Source organism: Andrena cerasifolii, chromosome 9 (assembly GCF_050908995.1).
Source record: "Andrena cerasifolii isolate SP2316 chromosome 9, iyAndCera1_principal, whole genome shotgun sequence".
Classification (NCBI taxonomy): Eukaryota; Metazoa; Arthropoda; class Insecta; order Hymenoptera; family Andrenidae; genus Andrena; species Andrena cerasifolii.
The window spans coordinates 5,683,279-5,706,256 of record NC_135126.1 but is presented as its reverse complement, the minus strand read 5'-3'; the positions used below and the strand labels follow the sequence as shown (position 1 = coordinate 5,706,256).

Sequence of the window (22,978 nt, the reverse complement as noted above, 5' to 3'; positions counted from 1 at the left end):
TGTAAATGTAACTTCTCCTCCCTCTTTTTTCTTCGATACCTATTTAAATGATTAACTGATAATGGCAACGGATGATGCGTGCAAGAGAGGTGTGTTTCGAGAGTCCGTATTCGTCGAGTAGCTTTCGGATACACGCGATGTACACAATGCTGGCCCACCCATGCGAATCGAGATTAGGAACCGTTGATTTACTGTCGAGAGAAAAGGGATCACGACTCACGAAAAAAGAACACAGTATAACAATACACACGACTCGCTTATGTATGCACACAGACACACACGCGCGCGACATACTAAATCGTCCTACGTGATCCGCGTGTGCGTATTGATGGTTTTGTTTATTATTAATTATTACACGTTGGTACACCGATGCCCTTCGAATCCGTTCGAAGAATAAAAAAAAAAAGAGTCTTTTTACGGAGACCAAACGGATACATTTCGCTTCGAAAGCTTTTTAGCCATGCAGCGGCAAGTTCGATAAGAAAAAAAAAGGGGTCGCGAAAGAATTAGATTAAGGTCACCAGTCGATCTTGCTTTCATTCGAACACCACCGACAATTCGGGGAGGATCATTAAATAGAATCGACTCGGCGTCGAGCCTTAATATTGGAAGGCGATCGGGAGTCGCGCTTTCCCAAGCGTATCATTTTCTTGCGCTTCGCGTAACTATCGTCCGGCGAGAATTATCCACGAAACATTCCTTTCTTTGTACATTGCCTCTCTCTCTCTCTCTCTCTCTCTCTTCCCCCATCCTCTCTGTCTTTCTTCGCACCTTTCTTTTGTTCATCGCATCAAACGCAATGGAAAGCACCGATAATACTTAGCGACGCTTCGATGTCAAGCGGGTTGAAGAAAAGACGAACGAATCGAATGGAGTCGTAGGCGCATTTCGTGTACACGCAGTTTCTGAGGGGAGAAAACGAAAGTGGATTAAACGGCCGCGAAAAAGAGACGGCAGGCGAGGAGATTGACCGGCAAAGCTTCCAGGGCAAAAGTAACACGAGCGACGGAGGTGCATACGGGCGGTGATCGAGACTGTAGATTTAAATGAACGATTTTCACCCCAGCGGAGAGAGGTGAATAATCGTAAACGACAAAAGGAACCCAAAAGTATTTGGCTTAGTATGGCTGTGTTTAGGGCAGTGTTGTAAATCAGAAAGTGGTATACCATTTGTGGTAGCAGGCTCGTTTAAGTGCGGACGTTCGAACGTTGTTGGCGTGCCGATACACCCCCGACGATCCGCGCTTCTATTTTATCGATTGCTTTTATTAAATTAACTGTAAGAAGGGTGGAGCGGTCGCGACGGACCAAGTTCGCTCGCGGCGCGTGCCCGGGGGCGAGACGAAAGAAAGAAACTGGGAAAGGGAAGCGGGGGGGGGAAAGGAGCTTCTCTTTCTCGAGCGTGTTCGGGGGGGATTGCGAGTGTAAAAATGGATTTTAAGCGTACTCCGAACATCGAGAAAGAGATCGCGGGGCCGCTGGAATGTTCCGCGCGGAGGGGTGAACGCGGTGGAGCCAAGGGAACCGGGGGCGGGTTCGGCTCGTCGGGTGTTCGGCCGTTGGCACGTCGGCTGTTCGTGGGCAATTTATTATTGTAACGAGGATGCGAACGATACAACGCTATATATAAATATATATTATACGACTTTTGTTTTCTTTTTTATATTAAACGAGCACACGATTATAGGCCGCGGTTATATCGACGACGAAGTGAACGATTAATTAATAAATTAATTATTATTAACAGATAGACGATAACCACAGATGAAACCTATCGAACATAATAATGATTATTATTAATACGCTATTATTATTGGAATACCGACTATAGAGTACTACTTTTTCTTATGACATTTCGTAAATAGCGAATTGATTGTCTAATTAAACGACTAATGAGACGCAAATGTAACGTTTATCCCCCCCTCCAGGTGGAAACAGATGAGCGAAGAAATGAGACACACACACACACACTCACACGCACCGCCTTCATCCCGGTCCCATTTTCTTTTAATTTCCCCCGGGAGGGAAACTCGAGGGGGACTGAGAGACACGTTGACCGCGACACGCGCTCTCTCAATCCCCCCCGATCCTGATCCAACACTGCATCGGTCACGATAAATGTTGTACAATACTTAACGATGCGCGTCGTTCCTTTATTTATTTCTATCGGTGGGATTCTCGTCGTTCTCGCTGAACGAGACACACGGATACGCCCACACACGTACACACGCGAATGGAGGAAAAGAAAGGCAATTGTCACCGTCTCTCGCCATTCAAGTATACATATATACATTTTTGTAATTACTATCCCGCTGTAAAGACCGCTCTCGCAGAGTGACTTAGGAAAAAGCATTAGTTACTGTCTTCTCTCGCCCTCGTTCTTTTTTGTTCTCTGTTTTTCTCTTCCCCTATCTCATTCGTTATTACTTTTTTTGTAAACGCGTTTTGTAACATACGTACGTTCGGTTTTTTTGTAAGAGCGCGCGAGACGCTAGCTTCGCGATCCGCTCGGTGATGATGAAAACGTGAATTTAGGTTTTTTGCTACGGTTTTATACTCTTGGACGTGAAATAAAAGAAAGAAAAGAAAGACTTCGTTTTCCTCTGGACGATTTGTAACGTAGATAAGGACACTGTATGTTGATGTTCATGAATATTTAACCCCGAATATTGTTACATTATTATTAAAAAAAAAAAAAAACAAGTTTTAAAAGTACATTCCACTTTTATTTTTCTCTCAGCTCAGGTTCACGCATGTACATACGCGTACGAAAAGACCAACATCCTGCTCAAAAAAAAAAAAAAAAAAAAAAAAAAAAAGAGAAAAGAAAAGTCACTAAGAAAGAACGAATTATTTTTCTCTTAGCTTCCGAACAGGGCAGAGCGATCTTATTAAAACACTTCGGTTCCTAGTGATCGCGCGCGGAGGGACTGAAGCTCGCTCGACCGTTCGATCATTTTTACCTTTTTTTATTTTTTATTATTTCCTTTAGCACAAAAGGATGATTTCTTTCTTCCCTCCCCGCCCTTATTTCGCGTTCGTTGCGCGCACCTTGTATATTCGCACGCGCACTCGAGCGACGATTTTCCTGCCTCTTGATCCGGACGAGGGAATCGCTCCGATTTACAAGCAAGATTAACCGCTCGAACGCGATTGCACCCTTGGTCTCGGCCTGTCGGACGAACTGTGTCAGATCCTCTGTACGCGAGGAGGAATGCGAGGCATGTTCGATTCGTTTCAGTGATTCTCGATTGCCATTTCGGTTGCTCGCTCGTCTTGTTCGACTACCCACCCCCGACGAGAAGAGAAGAGACAAAGAAACGTAGCGTAGAGTAATCTTGCGACTTCCACGCGACGAGATCTTGGTTCTCCAAGGGACTCCTTGGCTCTCACTGCCTCGATGCCATCCTCATCGAAACGGTGACCCGAAAAGCGAGCCGGGACTAAATTATGCAAACGAGCGCAGCCGGTTTTCTTCCCCCCTCCCTCTCCCCCCCCTCCCCGTGTTTTCATCCCCCTTATACATTCGCCCTCCCCCGTTCCGGTTGCGCTCGAGCCCCGCGCCCGCTTCCCTCAGGCGTGTAGGAGGAACTAATCTCTTAACCGATCGCAGCGTAATGTAACAACGTAAACGAGACCGACATATAAGAGTTATACATACATGTGTATATATTTATACATACCGTACCATTAACACAATTGGAGATATTTGACGAAATAAAGTTTACGTATGATCATTTGAAATACTGGACGTTGTATCTGTGCGCTCTCGGATAAACCTCGGGCGCGAGCGGGGGCCAACACCGCGCTAGCCCTCGGGATACATGCTCATTTCCCTCGGTGATGTGGATCTCTGATTAACAATCGCCCTTTTTTTTTTTATTTAATATCTCGTTTATTTCACGGTCTATCGCAGAGACGCAGCAACCCGCGGGTCGCATTTGGCCCTCCTGACCTGCGGCCTGCAATTGTTTTTTTTTCAATTGTAAATCTATATTACAAAATAACAAATTCACCCCATAAATTAAAATACTTCGATTAAGGTATATTTAAGTATTTAATATACCCGAGTAGAGTATCAGGTCTCCACTTTTGGCCCACTACTGGCCGAAGGTTGCTCATCACTGGTCCATCGTATCCGTGGATCGTGAGATGCGCGCGAAATATGCCCGCGAGGATTCGTCGAGGCTCGAATTACTTAGCGGATCCTTAAATAGGGAGCCGTGTTTCCTTCGTTGGCCAAAGTCCGAATAGATCGCTCGGTTTATCTTCTTCCGATGGTGATGAATCCTTGCGGGACGGTATTAGACGGATGACGAGAGGAGGAAGTTATAGAGTCCCCTGCTGATCTATACGTACACTTACAATTAGATGATACATTTATACATGCATACATATACATATATATATATATATATATATATATATATATATATATATATATATATATATATATATATATATATATATATTGTGCACAGACGTGCAATACACGTGTAACAACAATATTTATTACGATCGTTGCGGAGGACCGCGCCTCCGACCAAAGAAAGCTCAATGTATAGATGTGTATAGACAATTTGTAGCAAATAGCGAGCTGTGACGAGAGGAAGTTTTCTATGTGCCGAGAGAGAGATGCGCTTGATGCATACTTGGAAGCCGCGCTCGTGGCGATCAACCGCGACGAGGAATGTTTCAAGTACGTTAAGCGGAACAATATTCGTCCAAAGGAGTAAATGTTGGGTATAAGATCCCGTGATGCGTAGCACAACCACGAAGCAGGTGATTCCTCGTCTGAAATTGAGTGAAATGTACGGGGATACTATATTTCCTTGTACAAGGCTTCGCTTCTATTTTTTTTCTTCGAGAAAATTGTTCTTCAGCTTTGGTGGAGTGCAACCCTCGAGATATTAAATTTGAGAACGATCCTCTCGAAAGCGAAGCCTTTTACGAGTACACTTTATTCTATACCTTTGACTGACTTTCGGTCGAGAGATCAGCCGATTTCGATTGTACCACGGATTATGGAAGAGCCTGTATATCGAAACAAAACTGTAACTAAGATCCCCGCGCATTACGCGATCCTCCATTTTATACCGTGTACACGTGTTCGAATAAGAGTTGTGATCGTCCTGTAAAGTATATCGAGCCTCCTTTTGTACCATGCCGACGTGACTTTGATGGTGAGACATTCCACTCGAACGCGTTGCATTATTTATGTAAAAAGAAATGGACCCTGGCTTGCACAGGATCGTTCGCCGCATCACTACAGACTCCTTCTCCGACTTTGTACGAACCCCTTTAACGCGTTTTGTTTCAGTGACGACTGGTTTGCGACACCGATATTACCCTCGTAAAGGAATTGTATAGAAGACAAAAAAAAACAAACAAATATTTAATAAACGATTTATGAATCATTCCAGCCTGGACTATTCAGCTTTTCCGTCCGCGCGAGATAGTCGATTCGCCGCGGGAAGGGTAAACCAGCGTTGGAAAGTGCCAACGAACACAGCTAATCGTGGACGGAGGCTAGGTTTAAATATCGATCGGCGTCTACCGCGTTAAGCATTGAATTGCAAATTAACCACTATGTATCCCGCGCTGTGTCTGTCCTTCATCCACCCGTGCCTATTAAGCGTCGTGTAATTGCCCGTAATTAGCGGAGCTCTGAGTTCCAACGCCTATCGCCGATAATAATTAACGATACAGACATCTTTCGTTGCGCCGAAGAGGCATCTGTGCGACGACACGAGAAAAGCTCACCGCAGCTCGTAATCTCCGACGGAAATATAATTGCCTAACCAATACGAAAACGAGAGCTTGGGTTTAGCCCACGAATAATATTATGATTCAGAGAATAGCCTGTAATCGAGAAATCCGGAACATCGCAGCCGAGAAAGCAAATGGCTCGCAATTGGCTGACGGGCTGCGATCTTACGACTCGCTCGGCAACCAGCGCGAATCCGTGCAATTTCACTTCGTTTCATCGTTCTCGCCCGAACGTTCGCATATAAACGATACTTGTTATCGTCTATTTCAGCGACGGATGTCGCGCTTATCTGGAGGAAGTTGCATTGGCTATCGATCGTCACACTGGCTGTGGAATTTCTTTGTTTGCGTTGATTCAGAGACAGAGAACCGGAGAGAGCTTCCGACCCGCACGCGCCGCTGCGCCGTTGATTTGGATCACGAGGCGATTCGACGACGCGTCATTCAGGCCTGTTAATCGAATGAGTTGAGAGAGAGAGAGAGAGGGAGAGAGAGATTTTCATAACGGGAGCAGTAAGTTGGCGGCGAAATAATGATTCAAGACTGGATGGGAATAATGGCGCGTTGCTGGACGGCTGGATGATCGTGGACAGGGGGGCGCAGCCCAAGAGGAGCGTGTTGGAGCGTGTGTCATCTGCGATGCTTGACATGGCTTGGCACGCGTGGCCAAGATGGTGGTGGTAATGGAGGCACGACAGCGATAATCGGGCCTCTCTCTGCTTGTCGTCGTCCCTCGGTTCTTGTTGTTGCTCCTTGATTCTCGGCTGACTCCTCGGAGGGTGTTTGTTGGTTGGATGACGCGCGCCAGTGGTGGGAAGCTGTTGCGTTGATGTGTGCATCCGTCGTGGATAGAATCGCTAGACGGTCGGTACATATCTGCTGTGGGATCGCTGGTGCGCCGTCCAAAAATAGATATAAATGAACGACGAGCGTGCCATCGTTGTTGTCGGTGGTTCCACGCACTCCATAACAATGCACGATTATTAAAAGGTTCGCGGCCAACGCCACAGTGGAATGGAGGTGCTCAAAACTAGCCAGGAGATAGTGCACGAAGGGTGGCTCATTAAATCGCCACCCACGAAACTTTGGCGAGCGGTTAGTACCTACGAGAAACCATAGCGAGCACGCAATTCCATCCATTCGTCAATTTTTCATTGTTTACGTTCCTCAGCGTTTGTCCAACTGTCGTTTCCATGTTCCGCCGTTCAACTCTTCCCAACTCTAACCTCGAATCTTGATAATCGCTACGTTACCGAGCATGAAATATCGTACGCCTTTCAATCTTCAGCATTGGCGTGTTTATCCATTCGCGTGTGAGATCTAATGCGTCCGCTGTACTTGTTTATTGTTAGCGATGGAGGAAAAGGTGGTTCGCCCTTCGGCACAGCGGGGAGTTACCTGGACAATACTTTCTGGAATATTATACGGACAGGCGTTGTAGGAAGCTGAAAGGTCGTATCGATCTTGACCAATGCGAGCAGGTACTTTTCTGTTCAACTCGCTCTTTGTGCTTTGTAACTTCGCAGTGGACATTCGTCTTTGTTCGTTCGCAGGTAGATGCTGGGCTAAGATTTGAGAACCGGAAGCAAAAGTATCAGTACATGTTTAATGTTAAAACACCAAAAAGGACATACTATTTAGTAGCCGAGAGCGATGCTGACATGAACAAGTGGGTGGACGCAGTCTGCCAAGTTTGCGGTTTGAAGGCGTATACGCAGGACGAGGAGCAGCAATGTCAAAGTATACATTGTTATTGTCTAAGCCATTTAAGGAGTTTATGTCTGAGCTTATTGTTTGATACAACGAAATTCTCTTACAGTGTTCCAATTCGAAACACAAGAGTCTCCGCCGATATCACCCACTAGCACTATCTCTGGTCCTTACATTCCTATCAGCGAGTGCATTTCTGGTCGTCGCCTGAACGACACCAGTTCTCTCAGTTCGGGCCTCGGTCAAGGCCCTGAACATTACGATGCACCGAGACGATTGGCCCCATCTCCACCTAGGTCACCTACGACCACCGACGCGGAAAGTGTCTTCACCGATGACGAATGGACTGCTCCCGTGCCTAGCGTTAACTGGGAAACGTTTCCCTCCTCAGGTGACTATTCCCTAGCACGAGTTTCCGCTTACTATAACTTGACGTCTAACTGGATGCTTTATGCTAGGTGAAACCAAACATCCGCAAGGTTCAAGCGACGCGGAGATCGGTTCTTGGAGCGTTAGAAAACGATTTGGCAAGCTCAGAATCGTTGATTCCGCTGTACCGCCTTCCGCTGAAAAGTTACCAGCGCCTCCTAGACCACCAAAACCTCCGCACATGTTACCTGAAAATCCTGGTCATAACTATCTGAATTTAGATGGTGCTACGGAAAGCTCAAAACCCACCACCCCGGCGACCCCCGCGCCGTCGACACCTGCCACTGCGATCGTCACGGACGAGTCTTACGATTTCCCGAGATCTCACCAGCCGGGGCAAGCGCCCGACATGAACCAGTGGATCGATCAGTCCTCTAAACACTTCTATTCGAACGCTGCCCCTAGCAGTGTCGAGGAGCCGCGCGTATTCCGCTACGACTTCCAAGAAGAGGAACCGTCTAGTCCTCGTTCTGAAAGTTCAGCGACCGCTACGTATTCAAACTTGCCGAGTCCCCTCGTCCGGGACACCTCGACTTCTGTACCAACGACAATGGCACCGCCGCCGCCGGTCGTGTACCGGGAATTAAAGCCGGGAAGGAAAACTAGCGACTCTACATCGATTATTAGTAACGAAGCTTCCCCAGGGCCGACAATGACGGTCTTGGAAATGAGTTCTGCTGAACACTCGCCCGCTGAACCGCCGAGCATCAATAGGAAACTCAAGCCACCTTTAAATAAATCTCCCGTGGAAGGTATAGCCATCTACGTCCGCGATGTAAGACAGACAGTTTTTACCAGGGAAGTTTCATGTAAAATCCCGTTGTGCCTTTAGGACCTCTACAATTAGCATCTCCACCGGGAAGAGGAAGAATTCGAGCAGCCCCTAGTCCAACGCCGCCAGCGCATGCGCACTCGAATCGACACCAGTCAACTTCCGACGAAGATAATAACGCTTTCGACGATAAAGAAGAGGTTGGAACAGATCGATATATTTTGTCTAGTTTTCATCAGTACTGTTTTATTCTACGATCTTTCTTTCAGATATACTACTATCAGGATCAAAATGCGTTCATCCCTGCTTCAAATCGGCGCCTCGTTGTTCTGCAATATTTGGATCTTGATTTAGAAGCGACAGAAAGTTTCACATCCTCGAGCTTGCCGCCAACCCAATCCCCACCAAATACGACGGTCTATAAAACAGTAGATTTCTTGAAAACCGAGGCGTTCAATCGTACTCGTCAGCGAGTCGAGGAGGAAAGGAAACAGTGCACGGACGAGCTTGCTTAGCGTAAGCTTCTACCTTTGTTTTTAATCTTATTTGCGAAATTCTTGAACGCGACGAAGAGGAGGGGGGAGAGAATCGCGAAGGTTTTTTTAGGTAGTGTATAGTATTGTTACTATTTTACCGAATAGCACTTTACGACATTACGGGACTGCGGTACCTAAACGCAGCACTTAGCGGCTCCTCCAATATCTTTTAAATCTTTACGTTTGTTATTGAATCGAAGATGATTTCGAATTTTCGTTATCGATGATATACGACTAGTTGGAAACCGAAGAGATAGCAATATTCAATGGACCAAAAATGTAATGTTAAAGTTAAGAGGAGACGGCGATGAGATGATAAAAGGAGGACGCTCTTTTGCGAGACTCGTTGTATCAGGATTTGTTAAAGAATTTTTAATTAGGAGAGTAAGTATTATTACATTTAGGTACGATCACTGTTTTTATGTAGGCTTTACATACTATTAATATAAGACAGAGGCATTTTTATTGTCGACCATGCAACGAATTAAATGCGTATGCAACTGCTGAAAATTTTAGATATCTTAATCCTAAGTATTAAACAGATAATATGTAATATATTTTCAACGTGCCTGAATTTATTGTTTTTTTTGCTGAGGTGATGAGTTGTTTGTTATCGCATATCATGGACGGGCGGTGGAATTTCGTATTTATGGACATATAAAAATTGCTTCTCAACCGTGTTTCTTTTCACCCCCGAAAGAACAGTGTTGCGCGAATTGGTTTTTCTTCACCTGGTCTATATACAGAGGACATTCTCTTTTCTCTCGTAATGTTTCGAAACCAATTATTTAAACGCATAATTTATATTAAACCACTGGCAGTGTATTCGGCGTACCTGCTGGCACGAGCTACTAAAGTATGGTAATCGGAAATCCTGGCCATAAAATTACAATAATCGAGATATATTAGATTACAGAATCGCATGCCATGGACGTGTATACATATATACGAGCTAAAAGTACAGGAAAATATATTTTATGTACAAAGTATCCATACACATACGAAAATACATATATGTATACAATTTTATTTTTATAATAAGGGCATTGTAATTTCCTCACCATTGCAATCATTCATGATAAAAAATAATAGCCAAAAGATAGCGTCTCTAATTACTGGGATTTCGAAGTATAATTTACTAAAAGTAGGCCCACTGAGACCAAAAATGGGCAAGTAGAATGGCTTCAAAATATCCTCTGATTTGCGTAAAACGAACGGTATCTGACCATCAAACCGTGAAATGAATTATTCAATTTACATTGACGCGTTAGTACATGTTAATTAAAACGTCATATCATCGAGAAGCAAGCGCACAAAGTACATACGTCATCGACATATCTACGCTTTTTCAAAGATTCGTATATTGTTCCAAATATGTCTAAATAATTCGTCGATTGTTAACGGTTAGCGCAAATTAATTGTAACGCATCGATTGGAAAGTATGTGGTATTCAGTAGTGCGATTGAATAAAACTGAATTTTCATATAAGCGATTGTGAAGTATAGTATGCTATTGAAGTTACTTCCGTTCAGCATATATTTACTAATTCTCTTATCTCTGATACACAACGGTTCCATACTGTACTATAAAGTAACGGCAAACAAAATCGTACGATTAGACGGAGAAGTGCAAACACTGCATCATTCGTGACTGATATCGTTTGTCGATAATCCGCGCTGTATTATCGACACGGTCGAGAGATCGTCACGACCTTCGCACGTACGCTACCAGAGGTTATTGGCCCTTGCCGAAGTGCCTTGTGGAGGGGAGGGTACCAAACAGAGAAACAGAGTCATTCGCTCGCTAACCGCCGAGCGTGCGCGATCTGTTTTTCGCCGCGTTCACCGCGTACATTGTTTTCCTCCGTCGCGAACCGTATAATTGTATCGTGTATTACACAGGGCGTTACGGTAAACAGTAACCGATGTGCTCTCTCCTTTCTTTGTGCCGAACCTGTGAAACATCGAATTTTTGTGCCTCACCTTCGAACTGTTACAAAGTGTGATCCATCCTGTGCAATTGGCCTTTACACCAGACCTCGAGCCCAACCCGACGAGCTGGAAAACATCGAAAGCAGTCGCGGCGGTGTTTCGAGCTTCGCTTCCAAAGTGAGTTGATGTACATTTTAGATAACTTATAACGGAACGTGGAAACCGAAGGTGCACGTGAGGTGGATCGATCTGCCACCACTTGTTGGTCGCCTTAGATGCGTGTCAACCGACGATGACTAGATTTTAAACGTTCACGTAATTTTCCTCGTCTTTCTCGCGAGTAACTCGATTTGACGTTCAGTTCCTTTGGCACGGACTCGTTCCGTTGGAAAGATACCATTCCTCGGGAAGCAAGGAACGCTGTTAGTACACCAGTCACGTTCTATTATCGGCGCAATTTAAGATATCATAAACGTTCTCCCGTGGAGTCATTTGCATAAAGTATACAGCAGCGGGCTAGCGTTCGCGAGGCTCGCAGGTCTCTCGGCCACTTGTGGATTTTCCAACCAGTCGACCGAGTCGACGCGTTCGTTCGCGTTACCGTTCCTGACCCTCCTCGCGCGTGACATTCGTCACGAATATCCGAATGGATGTCGCCATCCATTCGTCTCCAGTCTGAAATACTCGGAACTCGATGCACACATTCCACGGTTACCGTAGAATGTTTCGAGGGGGTCACGGAGTCGCCAGAAATGTTGCATAGAAACGGCTCGCGTCGCTGCTGCCATTTTATTTTTTTAGGGGGCCGGGAGGGGGAAGCACGCGAGCGTGTTTCTACTTGTCCGTGGATTGTCAACGAAAGATTCTCTCTGGCGCTGCTCTTTCTCAAGAGCATTGTAACGTTTCGTCAGAGTAACAATGTTTACGGTTTCCCTTGCGCGTGCAACGCCAGCTCGTTATGCATCCACATTGTTGTTGCGTTATTGCCGGCTATTGCGAAGCGCGCCGGAGCAAGTGAGAAATTCTCATGCACAATAATGATCATTATCGGTAACGCTGTTCGGCGGGTGTAATACGACGCGCGAATTCTTTCGCGCGCTTTCGCAATGTCCGCCATCTTGGAAAAATGGAATCACGAGATTTTAGATCAAGGAAGATTCAGGCAATTATGACTAGGTACTACATCCATCGATATCGACTCAAATTACCTTTCAGGAGTTTGAATTTATGTAGCTCGTTCCGAGTCACCTTGAAACAGTTCAGGTTCGAAATTTACACCACCGTAAATGTAGATTCGAAATTTACGCCAGCGGCAGTATAGATTCTTCAATGTAACTCTCCCTTTGTGTTTCTGCATTCACACTGACGCCACTTCTCTTATTATAGTTTCCTGGTATTATTAAGAGTAGCCTCCTTTCTTCTTTCTATTATTTAAAGTCTATAGTTCTCTTTGAAAAATGTACTAACGCCCTTCGCATCTCCGACCAGTAACGACCTTTGGAGAAAAAGGTTGTTTTCACGCCCGATCGGCGTTATGAATTAGTTTACCTCGGGAAGTGTTTTTCATGCTCAACAACGAAGAAGATAATGAGGTGGTCTGTTTCTGGTGGGTCATCTTGCATATCTTACGGTTGTTTCTTATACCCGGACCGTCGAGGAGTATCCGCGTCTACATTATAATACTTCGAAATGGGGCCTGCTTGCAAGCATTATCTCGTATAATCGGATTCCTCCTTTGAGCCTGGCCGAAAGCTGATTAGGCCATCTTCAAACGAAGTACTTTAGCTGAAGCAGCACGGAAGGTCCGTTTTTACTCATCGATACGAGGTGTATGCACGAGGCGTGCTCTTTGAACTCGGTCGATCGGAACTGGTACGCGATGAAGAGTGATCCCAGAAAATAGTTGCAAGCCGATAGCCCCTCCTTTGAATCCTATTAGCGCGGCTTGATAACCGCGATCCATTCGAACAAAAAAAAGCGACTTCTTTCGATATTGGTTCCGTTCTGGCGGACCATGGCGCCTCGTTATCCCTGCATCTCGAGCAGACCCTTTTGTCGAGGGAATACAAAGTTCAGCGTTTTCTTTATATAACTCTGGCAGGAGAATAAACCGTCCCGACACATTATCGCGGTTTTCCACAGACATGGAAGCACCCAGGTCTCCGCGATAAAGAAGTTGGAAGACGGTTGTTTGCGCCGCTTGAATTTATTCAAACTTGCCGATAGATATATATAAGCAGTCCAAATTAATCGCACTCAAGCCTTTCAGCGTTGAAGTAAATAGCGCGCGATGAATACATAGAAAGGAAGGGGTGGATTGAAACGGGTTCTTGGCGCACTAGTGGCCCCACTATTTCCAGACAGAGTATTTAGGAAGGTTCGTAAACAGCCGATTGAATCTCCTTCGCGGACTTTTCCCTTGAAGTCTTTATCCGGCATTGGGGTATGCACGTAGACCACCTAACGCGCGTTCCATGGACGAGACTCGTTCCACGGCATCCGAGGGATTTTCTTTGCTTTTCCGCCACATTCCAGCCTTTGCGGCGCGCTTTTCTTAGGACCGGTTTACTCGTGTCTCGCAGGACCGCAGGTACTTCCACCCGTAAAAACCGCCACCCACGCCAGAAGCACGATTCATCTTTTGCATTCGCCGCGTCGGCCTCCAAGTCAGAGATTTCTTAAATCCCCGCTTCGTTCAAATGGCACGTTAACCCGTTGCACGCCAAACATGCCTCCGTGGGACAAGGAACACTTAACGATTCACTCCAAGCGCGTACAGTTGTATGTTGATTGTATTATCAGTGAAATCTTTATCGTTGCATAGATGCTTAATAGAAATATAGCAAAAATTGTGTAAGAAAAAGCGCGTCTTACACTAGAATACCTGTTAATTCAGTTCGTTAAGGGGGTATACCCGTTTGAACCCTCGGAAAATGTATACATTTTGTGGATTTTTTTACAAGTCAACGGTTTGATGCAGATTTCCCGTTTTTTAACTATGTTTACATAGTATTATGAACTACTTATAAAAAAAGTTTCAGTTAAAAAACTATTGTTTTTCGGAAGTTACGGATACATGTCCGAAAGTCTCTCGATTTTAGACGGCTAAACGGTGGCCCTAAAAACTCGCGCTACGTTCAACCAATTCACTTCAAATTTTGCATGCAGAATCATAATAAGATTCCGCATCGTCCAACGAAGGCGATTTTGAAAATTTTGAAAAATAAAGAAATGGTGAGAGATCAAAGGTAAAGTTAAATTTTTCTAAGAGAAAAATCCACCTTTTTCCTTTATAAATAATAAACGGGGAATCGAAATAAAAAAAGCCTTCGTTGGACGATGCGGAATCTTATTATGATTCTGCATGCAAAATTGGAAGTGAATCGGTTGAACGTAGCGCGAGTTTTTAGGGCCACCGTTTAGCCGTCTAAAATCGAGAGACTTTCGGACATGTATCCGTAACTTCCGAAAAACAATAGTTTTTTAACTGAAACTTTTTTTATAAGTAGTTCATAATACTATGTAAACATAGTTAAAAAACGGGAAATCTGCATCAAACCGTTGACTTGTAAAAAAATCCACAAAATGTATACATTTTCCGAGGGTTCAAACGGGTATACCCCGTTAAGTGGATAGACTTCTCTTTGATTTGTTACGGAAGTAAACTCGGGATTAGCGAAGTGGAAGTATAAAGTATTTATTTAGTTCACTTGTTGACATTTCGCGGTGGCATTGGGCGTGTTAAGTCGCCGTTAAAAATATTCCTCTAGCCTCGGCGAGACGAGGTGCAGCGGTTGTCTTTGAATTTAACGCAGTTTCTCGGTAAACATCGGAAGCAGCTACACGTGGGCTGTTGAAAAACACGAAACGCAGCCAGCGGCAGTGTAGCTGGCCGGCCAGAGGCCAGAGTAATTAACGGGTGCAATTAACCGTAGTTATAACCATCACTGGTGCGTCATTGCCTCGATCGTTCGCAGTAATCGTTTTGTCATTCGTAAGATCGTCTGGCGCGCAGTTGCGCCGTTTGTTTGGACACTTTCGTACAGGAAATACCGGGGAGGCATGGGCACACTTGCATCGTCGCAGTTAGCAAAAGGAATTCTACTTTCAACACGACCGTCATCTTCCAAAAGTCACTCGAGCACTGAAATTTCAAACAGGAGAGATCCTTCGCTGCTACCCAAATCCCATAGCTGCCAGTTTGATTGCCAATTGTGGGAACTGCGCGCCGCGATAACTACTTGCAGCGCAGCTTCGTCCTTTTTAATTACACACGTTCACGCGCTTCCTTCGCACGGGCAAGCTTCCCTCCGGCGATGCGAATAAATCGCGAACGGATCGAACTGGTGGAAGGTTCCTACGGTTCAGCAGAAATCAAGTTCTCATCTCGCTCGTTCGAACAATGAGTTGCACAATTGCCCGCGTCGGGGCGCGTTAACGCCTCGCCCTCTCCTTTTCCCCCTCGTTTTCCTCGTTTTCCTCGGCGGCCGCGTCCAGGCCGATACATTACGCGCAGTGGCGGATTTAACGGGCGGCCGATGAGCGGTTGCCGCCTGGGCCCCTACCCAGAAGGCCCCGAGGGCCCCATTCTGAGAAAAATTATGATTTTATTCGGCTACACTTCCGAATGGCCCCAATGGTCGATCGACGCGAGGTTTAATGGGAAGGGTGGGGAGGGTGTGCGGACCCTAAATCTAAAATTGTTGCTTCGGGAATTTATTAGTTTCAGAGATATTGATAAAGAACTTTTAGTATGTCTGCTGACTTATTCCGACATAACGCATTCCACTTTTCAACTTGTTCCGGGTATTAGTATTGGTTGGGGCTAGACGAGTGCGGGAGCGCGCGCCCGCTCGCGGGCGCGTAAAGTATGGTAGCAAACCGATGTGAATTTGGAGATTTGAATCAGAAACTTGCGGAAACTCGCTCCTTCCTATTATACAGGGTGGATACCTATTACTTTATTGATAGTCAATACTCTAGGGGGGTGATTCTATGGTTCAAAATAAGACGGAAATATAGAATACAAGTTTTTAATATCGCGCTTCGTTTTCGAAAATTGGCTTTGAATTTCAGCTAAATACGCGTGCCATTTATACGCCTGAGGGGCCCGCGGACATGGGGGGAACGTGGCCAACTGTCTGTAGAACCAATTGGGGGGCAGGATGAATCCCCGTTAGGGCTACGTATACGCAGTTAAAAAAAATAGTTTGTAAAAGAAAAATTAACAATTATTTGTTATTAATATTTCGGAGACTAATAAATTTCCGAAGTTACAATTTTAGATTTGGGCTCCACACCCCCTCCCCACCCCTCCCCTCAAACCTCGTGTCGATCGACCACTGGGGCCATTCGGAAGTATATCCTTTTATCCAAACGCTATATTTTTTTCCGCACTATTACACTTAGCCCATTTTTAGCAAACTACCACTTCATTTTCTCGAAAAATGGGCCCTGGCCTTATCTTCGTAAAAATATTATGATTTCGTGCGGACACTCTATTTGAGCCGTTTATTTTGAAAGTGGCGTAAGTCCATTTTCCGAAAAAATCGAGTTAGCTATCTTAACAGTTACATTTTTACACGATCTTTTCATTGCGAAGCAAATTGTTACTAATATATTTAAAATCATTAAAATTTTGTAAAACGAAAATATGCTGGTTAATTTTAATGTAAAAATTACTTAACAAAGGATAAAAGTTGAATATTTTTTTGACTTTATAACATAAAAGTGTATACATTTATTTTTGTTTCAAGGGAAATTTACTTTTCCTATGGACTTGTGCTTTCTTAAGAATTGAAAACATCATTTCATTGATTCTGAATGTGGCGTAAGTCCGTTCATAGCCATCAAACACATATTACTCCTTAAATAATGTTAATTATGCTAATTGGAACGATGAATTTAACACCCTTGGAAAGCCAAAAACATTACACCGCTATGTTATCTGTTACCCATATTTTTAAATTTAATCCAACGCAAACCCCTCAATATCTCGATTCGAACATAAATGGACTTACGCCACTTTCAAAATAAACGGCTCATTTTATTTCCACACGTTTCTGTAGACTCAACCCGTCTTTTTTTTCTTAAATCCGTCGCCGATTAGGTACGCGTTTTCACGCCGCCGGTGAGCTGGCCCGGCTGGCTGCAACCGGCAGGAAGCGCGCTGGCAAAATCCAGACCGCACTCGCGATCCTGCAACCGCGATTTCCGAGTCACGGTGCCGCGGCGACCGGAGGAAATTTCCTTTCGGAGCGACCGTGGAGCGCGCTGGCTTTTCGATCCGTTTCTTTGTTCGATTCAATTACGGCGTAACAGGCATTGTTTGCGAACGCGAAAACACGGTACCGCGCCGCCGATGCTGCATTAAATACGCCGGTGAAAAGAGGAAGAACGAGCGCGTTGGCCCCAAGCAACAATTGAATTGGGAAACTTGAAACGCGAATTGACGTAACCCGTCCTGCTAGATCAAATACGGAAACAGTAAGGTTACGTAAAGCCGAAGTGTACAAACGGCAATGTTATTCCCTTGAATTTTAACCGCGCAAGCAGCGCGATCTTCAGCTGAAAGATCCCGGTGGTTTTAAGGGTCGGTCAATATTGGGGAGGCTAACAGATGATGATCGTGAGTCACTGTATTCAGAGTTAAGGGGCAAAGTTGGAGTCCTCGAACAGTGAACCGTAGGCAGGAATCACGCGTTTTCGTTCATATCCCCCTTCTTCCGGCGGGCGTGTTCCACGCGTTTGATGTTACGTGCACAGCGCGCGTGCGGGTTATTGCGTTAGACAGGAAACGCAGAGAGAGAAGAGTTATGTCGAGTCGACCTGGTTTAGGCGCGCCCTACAGGCGCCTCGGATCGCGGAGGTAAGAGAGTGAAAGAACCACCTCTGAAATGTCAGGGACCGAGGAACGGGGAACGGATACGGCGCTATGATGTCCATCCAGAGCTTAAAGGTCTAAACACACTTGTCAGTTCCGTGACCGATCAGTGCCCCAGTGGCAAGAAAAAGAGATCCTCTGCGCAACGATTCTTCTTGATGTGTCACGGAACTGATAAAGACCGTCGCGCATTTTGGCGAAGCGATACGAAGAGAAAAGTTCATAAACAATTCGTGACCGACAATTAATTAGTTATTATTAATTTCCTCGCGACGGTCTTAAAGCCGGAAATCCACCCGAGAGCTAAGCTAATGCTGTGCTAAGTTTTAAAAAATTAGCTTCAGTACCTACATCGTTTTGGAACCGTTTCCACTAAAAGCTAAGCTAAGCTGTGCTGTCTTTTTCGAAAGCTAAGTTAGCTCGGCATAAAATTGCTTCCCTCGACTAACTTCGAGGATTCTCGGTTTGATGGCCGAGGATCTTGGACACCTTAGCGACGCCACGCTGCTCCAGGTTGGAACAGGTTTATCGCGGCCGTCGTTCAAATATTTGCGCACACGTGCGCGCCTCGGGTGCGTAGGGGCCGATCGAGCCAGGGAGACGGCGATTAAGGGCGGTCGCGTGCGTCCCTGTTTGAAAAATTACTCGCACCTCTGGCCACGGACAGGTAGTCGACTGGGGCACGCAGCTCGCAGCTCCGAAGGCGATTGACGCCGTGGAATGTCGCTAATGATCCTCGCGGATGTAGACGTCACGCGGTGTTCAGCCGAGCTTTGTCTCTAGCTGGCTAGACACCGCAGCGACCCTCCTCCCTAGGTCGAGGCGGTTGGAAAAACACGTTGGGTTTGGAAATTCAACTGCTCTAGCCTAGGCGACGATTCGTCGGGTCGGGACCGGTGAACTTTTCAGCCTGCAAGCAAATTAGTTTTTGTAGCCGCGGGAGCGCAATTCCGAAAAGTCGCGTTCGCAGGAAACGACGAGGGGGACCGGCGGATTTTTACCACCGCGGGGAAACTGTTTCTGGGATGATTTAGGCCGGGAGATATTTATTTTTCCGAATACACTATTAAAAACTTATGTAGCGTAGGCATTCGGCGTTTGGTATTTGGACGCTTTTTAAAATCGCATAACTTTTTTAGAATTGGTCCAAACGACATGAGTTTTTTTTAGAAGCTAGAAGAATTAATTTGCTAAGTGACGTGTTTCGCTATTTTGAAAAAAATGCATTTGGTTGGAATAGAAAAAAAATATTGTAAAAGTCGTTTTTTTAATTTTTTTTGTGAGCCTGTAATGAAAATTCAAAAAACCCGTTTGTAGATTGAAGCAAGTTACATCTGTACCTAAAATTGCATCTAAATCGGTTAACGTTTCTCTGAGCTATAAACTTAAAGATCGCAGAATAAGGTCGAAAATCGCGAAATTCCCGAAATCTTTTTTACTCACTCTATGTACAGTTCGGAAAAGAGTAACATCGCAGAGTCAGCTTTGGGGGAGTTGGTAACGCGCCTGACCAGTACGCAGAGGACCCGCGGATCTCGGGTTCGAATCCCACCGCCCGAGGTTTGGTTTTTTTCGCTTACATTATTTAATTTAATAATACCGTGACAATATTTCACCGCAATTCGAGCGCAAAGTCCCCCAGCGTTTCCGCATTTCCCGGATTTCACAGCGCCTCCGTTGTTCGCAGCGTGTAAAATTTCGTGAAAGCTCAGATAAATCAGTGCCGCCAGGCACCGTTACCACTGGGCCCACCCACGCGCCCGAGCGTGTGTTCCTCGAACAGAACTTGTTGGGAAACGAAAGCACCGATCGGCCAGGGGGAAACGGGCATCGTTACAAAAGCGAGCGAACGCGGAAAACGCGCTGCCCCCGGGTGGCTGTTGCATTCCCCGGTAAGGAAGACGACCGCGGCAAAACTGGTCGGTGTCGGCGTCGACTAGCTGCCGGCTGCGAGCAAAATAGAGCGTGCACGCTCCTCGTTCGCCTCCTCCGATCTCGGGGATTCGAGGGGATGCCTCTCTTCGTATCCACACGTGCATAACCGGTGCACGGCGACGTTCGTCTCCGCGCGGCGAGTTTTCTCCGATCGAAACTGGTTCGCGGATAAGGTCTTTAACCTTCCTAGCCGCGGCGTCGCTCGTAGCCGGTGATAGTCGGTCTAGGAACGGGGCAAAAAGAAGGCGAACTGTGGTAACGAAGCTGTTCCTGGAGAAACGATGCTCCTTTGCCGCGCTCGCCGTTGTCATCGGCTCCGGAGCGCGTGGAAGCATAGACGACGCTCCTGTATTCACGAAACATCTCGTGCATGCTCCCCGGCTAGTACGCGGCTACTGGAGGAGCTACACAGTGGAATAGAGCTCGGGGAGAGAAAGTTTCGGTGGCAGCAACGCCGGAAACACGGTAGCCCTCGCTTGGGTTCCGAGGGGATCAGCCTCCGGTTTTCACTGGCGGAAGAGACTGGTCCAGCGACTCCTCTCGCGGCAGCCGCTGGTCGCGTTCCTCGGTGAAATCGCGACCGTAGTAAATACTTATTACGACACGCTCGCCGCTGCACTCGTGGCTGCCTCCTTTCGAATCGAGTGCACGTGATCCACGAAGCTTCCTCGTGCGCGAGAGAAGGCTCTATCCTCGCGACAGAGCCCCGCAACTTCCGCGGTATCGACAGTCGCTTGGCTAAAAACGCTGCGAACGCTGGCCCAGTTTCCCTCCGCCGCCCCATTGTTCAGCCGCGAGCTTCTGGGATGGAGTGTCTCGCTGGACAGCTTCGATGAATCGGCTTCGCTATTTTCACGGAGCATTCAATTGGTTTTCGTATTAATAGCCGACTCGGGGGAGCTCGCACAAAGGCAGACGCGGAATGGAACTTGTAAATTCGCTTCGCCGCGTACTTAGCGATGGTGGTTGCAACGAATGGATCGTCGCGCGACGTTCCTCGAAATCGCTGCGTTTAACGAGAATATTTCAGTGCGCTCGCGGGTGACCATGGTGCCGTGACGAGCCAGCCCGATCGGCCTAAATGATAATGCACCGGGTGTTCCCTTTTCTTTCTTTTTTTCCTCGCCACCCGCTGGCGGCCCGACGATCTATCATTGTAACGCAAGAGAGAAGCGAGCGAACGCACGCTGGATAAGATGCTTGATACCTGTTCGACGTGATTTATTGCCGCGCGCGTGCTCCAATTTATCCGCGATGCGACCAAAATGCAGCAGAACCTACCGGGTGCGCCGTTTTCAGTTGCTCCTATCACTGAACACGGCTGTACATATTAAGGTGGGCCTACGGACCGTACTGACCTTAATTGTGGCTCTATAATGGCTCTCTTGAATGTCCCTACTCTCGGGGATCGTAGACGAATTGCGGGTACCTGTGATGTTTTTGTAAAATGTCCTAAATGGTCATATAGACTGTTCTGCGTTGATAACCTCTGTTTCTTATAACGCAGCACCGCAGAGGCACTTGCGATTCAAGCCTCTATTCGTTCCGCGACTACCTCAGTATCGCCACCACTCGGTTGACCCCATAAATCGCGGCATGAGTGTGGCTAATCAACATTTTAATCGCATGGATCCTTTTTGTCTCCCTCGAAGTTCGTTCCGGTCTTTGTTATACAGACTCAGGTGAAATCTATGGTGATAATTTAGTGGAATAAGAGCTAGTCTTTGTTAGCGCTGTCGATTATGCACTGTTGTAACTATGGGATTTTTTTGGTGCCGTTTATATTATAATAATAATAATAATAATAATAATTAGAAGCCATTGATGGGTTCAGCTCGATTTACTCGCGAATATTCGAACAAGATTCTTTGATATTCTTGAGCACGTGGGTTGCTCGCGGACCGTACACTCGGCGAGCTAATTGTAAGTAGCGAAAAGGTTAACAGGACCATGAATTGGAAAGTTATCGTACGCGAGGAATTCCCCTAACGCTTGGGTGACTCGTATGGTCGCCGAGCAAGGGGATCACCCGAGACAACGTTTGCGTTCCGCGACACCGTCGATCTTCTTCGTATCTTTCTCTTGTCGCGGTCTGTGCGGCGAGTTCGATCATACCTGCGCCGCGGCTCCAGCGGCGCCCGCGGATTTCATTAGCGGATTTCATTAGGCTAATTAGGGGCCCTCGTTACCGGCTCGCCCGTAATTACGGCCGCGGAGACGCTTCGCGGAATCCGTGCTAGCCAGAAAATGCATGTTCCGATCTCGGCATCGTTCGACGTTCCAATTCTTTTTCAATGCGTTTCTTTCGCGCCTCCCTCGCGCCAGGGCTCGGCCCTTCGTTAGCGGGCGAAACGCACGGGCAACCGTTTCGAAGCAGTGGTGTCTTTTTCGTCGGGGACACGCTACGTACCGATGGAATCATTTCATTACAGTGCTGTATCGATTATCGGCACGCGGGCTCGAGGATTCGCGTACTACTCGTCCAGGTGGACGCGTTGCGCAGGTGTGTATAAACGACAGGTGCGAAAGGAACCGCGTAACCTCGATTCCTCTGTTTTTCCGCGGACAAATAGCCTGGGTAGATAAGGGAAAAAGGAGCAAAGAAAGGGCTTTGTGAGAATGAAAGAAGATTGCAGTCTATTCTTTAAATAAATTTTTATAATCACTTATTAAATTCACACTAAATAAGATTGCGTTCAATAAATTTTTCTTAAAACTAGTTTTATCCGTTCAACTCGGCTCCCCTCGAAATTAAATCCCGAGTGCGCCGCTGCTCTTCGTTGCGGCTCTTGTTTGCGGCAGTAATAGCTCTTGTTTGTGGCAGCTTCGGTGATGCATCAAATCACTTCGTACGTGTTCCGAGCTCGGAACTACAGGTGCTCACAAAAGTATCCGCCCACTCAGTGCGTAACACAATTTTACATATTAAATCCATGTCGGAACTAAGAATTCGCGATTCTAATTTACACTATTATAACCGGGGCTTACACTGACGGAAATTTCAATGAGAAAT

At 46.2% G+C, this 22,978-nt stretch overlaps 2 protein-coding genes across 2 annotated transcripts in view; both read left to right on the top strand.

Annotated features, from left to right (window-relative positions):
• The first annotated feature begins 5,986 nt into the window (after positions 1-5,986).
• On the top strand, positions 5,987-10,704 carry LOC143373090 (uncharacterized). Its single transcript, XM_076819982.1, has 7 exons — positions 5,987-6,864; positions 7,122-7,250; positions 7,323-7,509; positions 7,589-7,870; positions 7,938-8,660; positions 8,741-8,880; positions 8,950-10,704. The coding sequence occupies exons 1-7, from the start codon at positions 6,784-6,786 to the stop codon at positions 9,193-9,195; spliced, it is 1,788 nt and encodes a 595-aa protein (XP_076676097.1). The 5' UTR covers positions 5,987-6,783; the 3' UTR covers positions 9,196-10,704.
• A 537-nt stretch (positions 10,705-11,241) lies between these two features.
• The window catches only part of LOC143373084 (uncharacterized), a 74,607-nt gene continuing 62,870 nt past the window's right edge, over positions 11,242-22,978 (top strand). The window contains exon 1 of the mRNA XM_076819965.1: positions 11,242-11,324. The gene's annotated coding sequence lies outside the window, so the exon portion shown is untranslated. The remainder of the gene's footprint in view (positions 11,325-22,978) is intronic.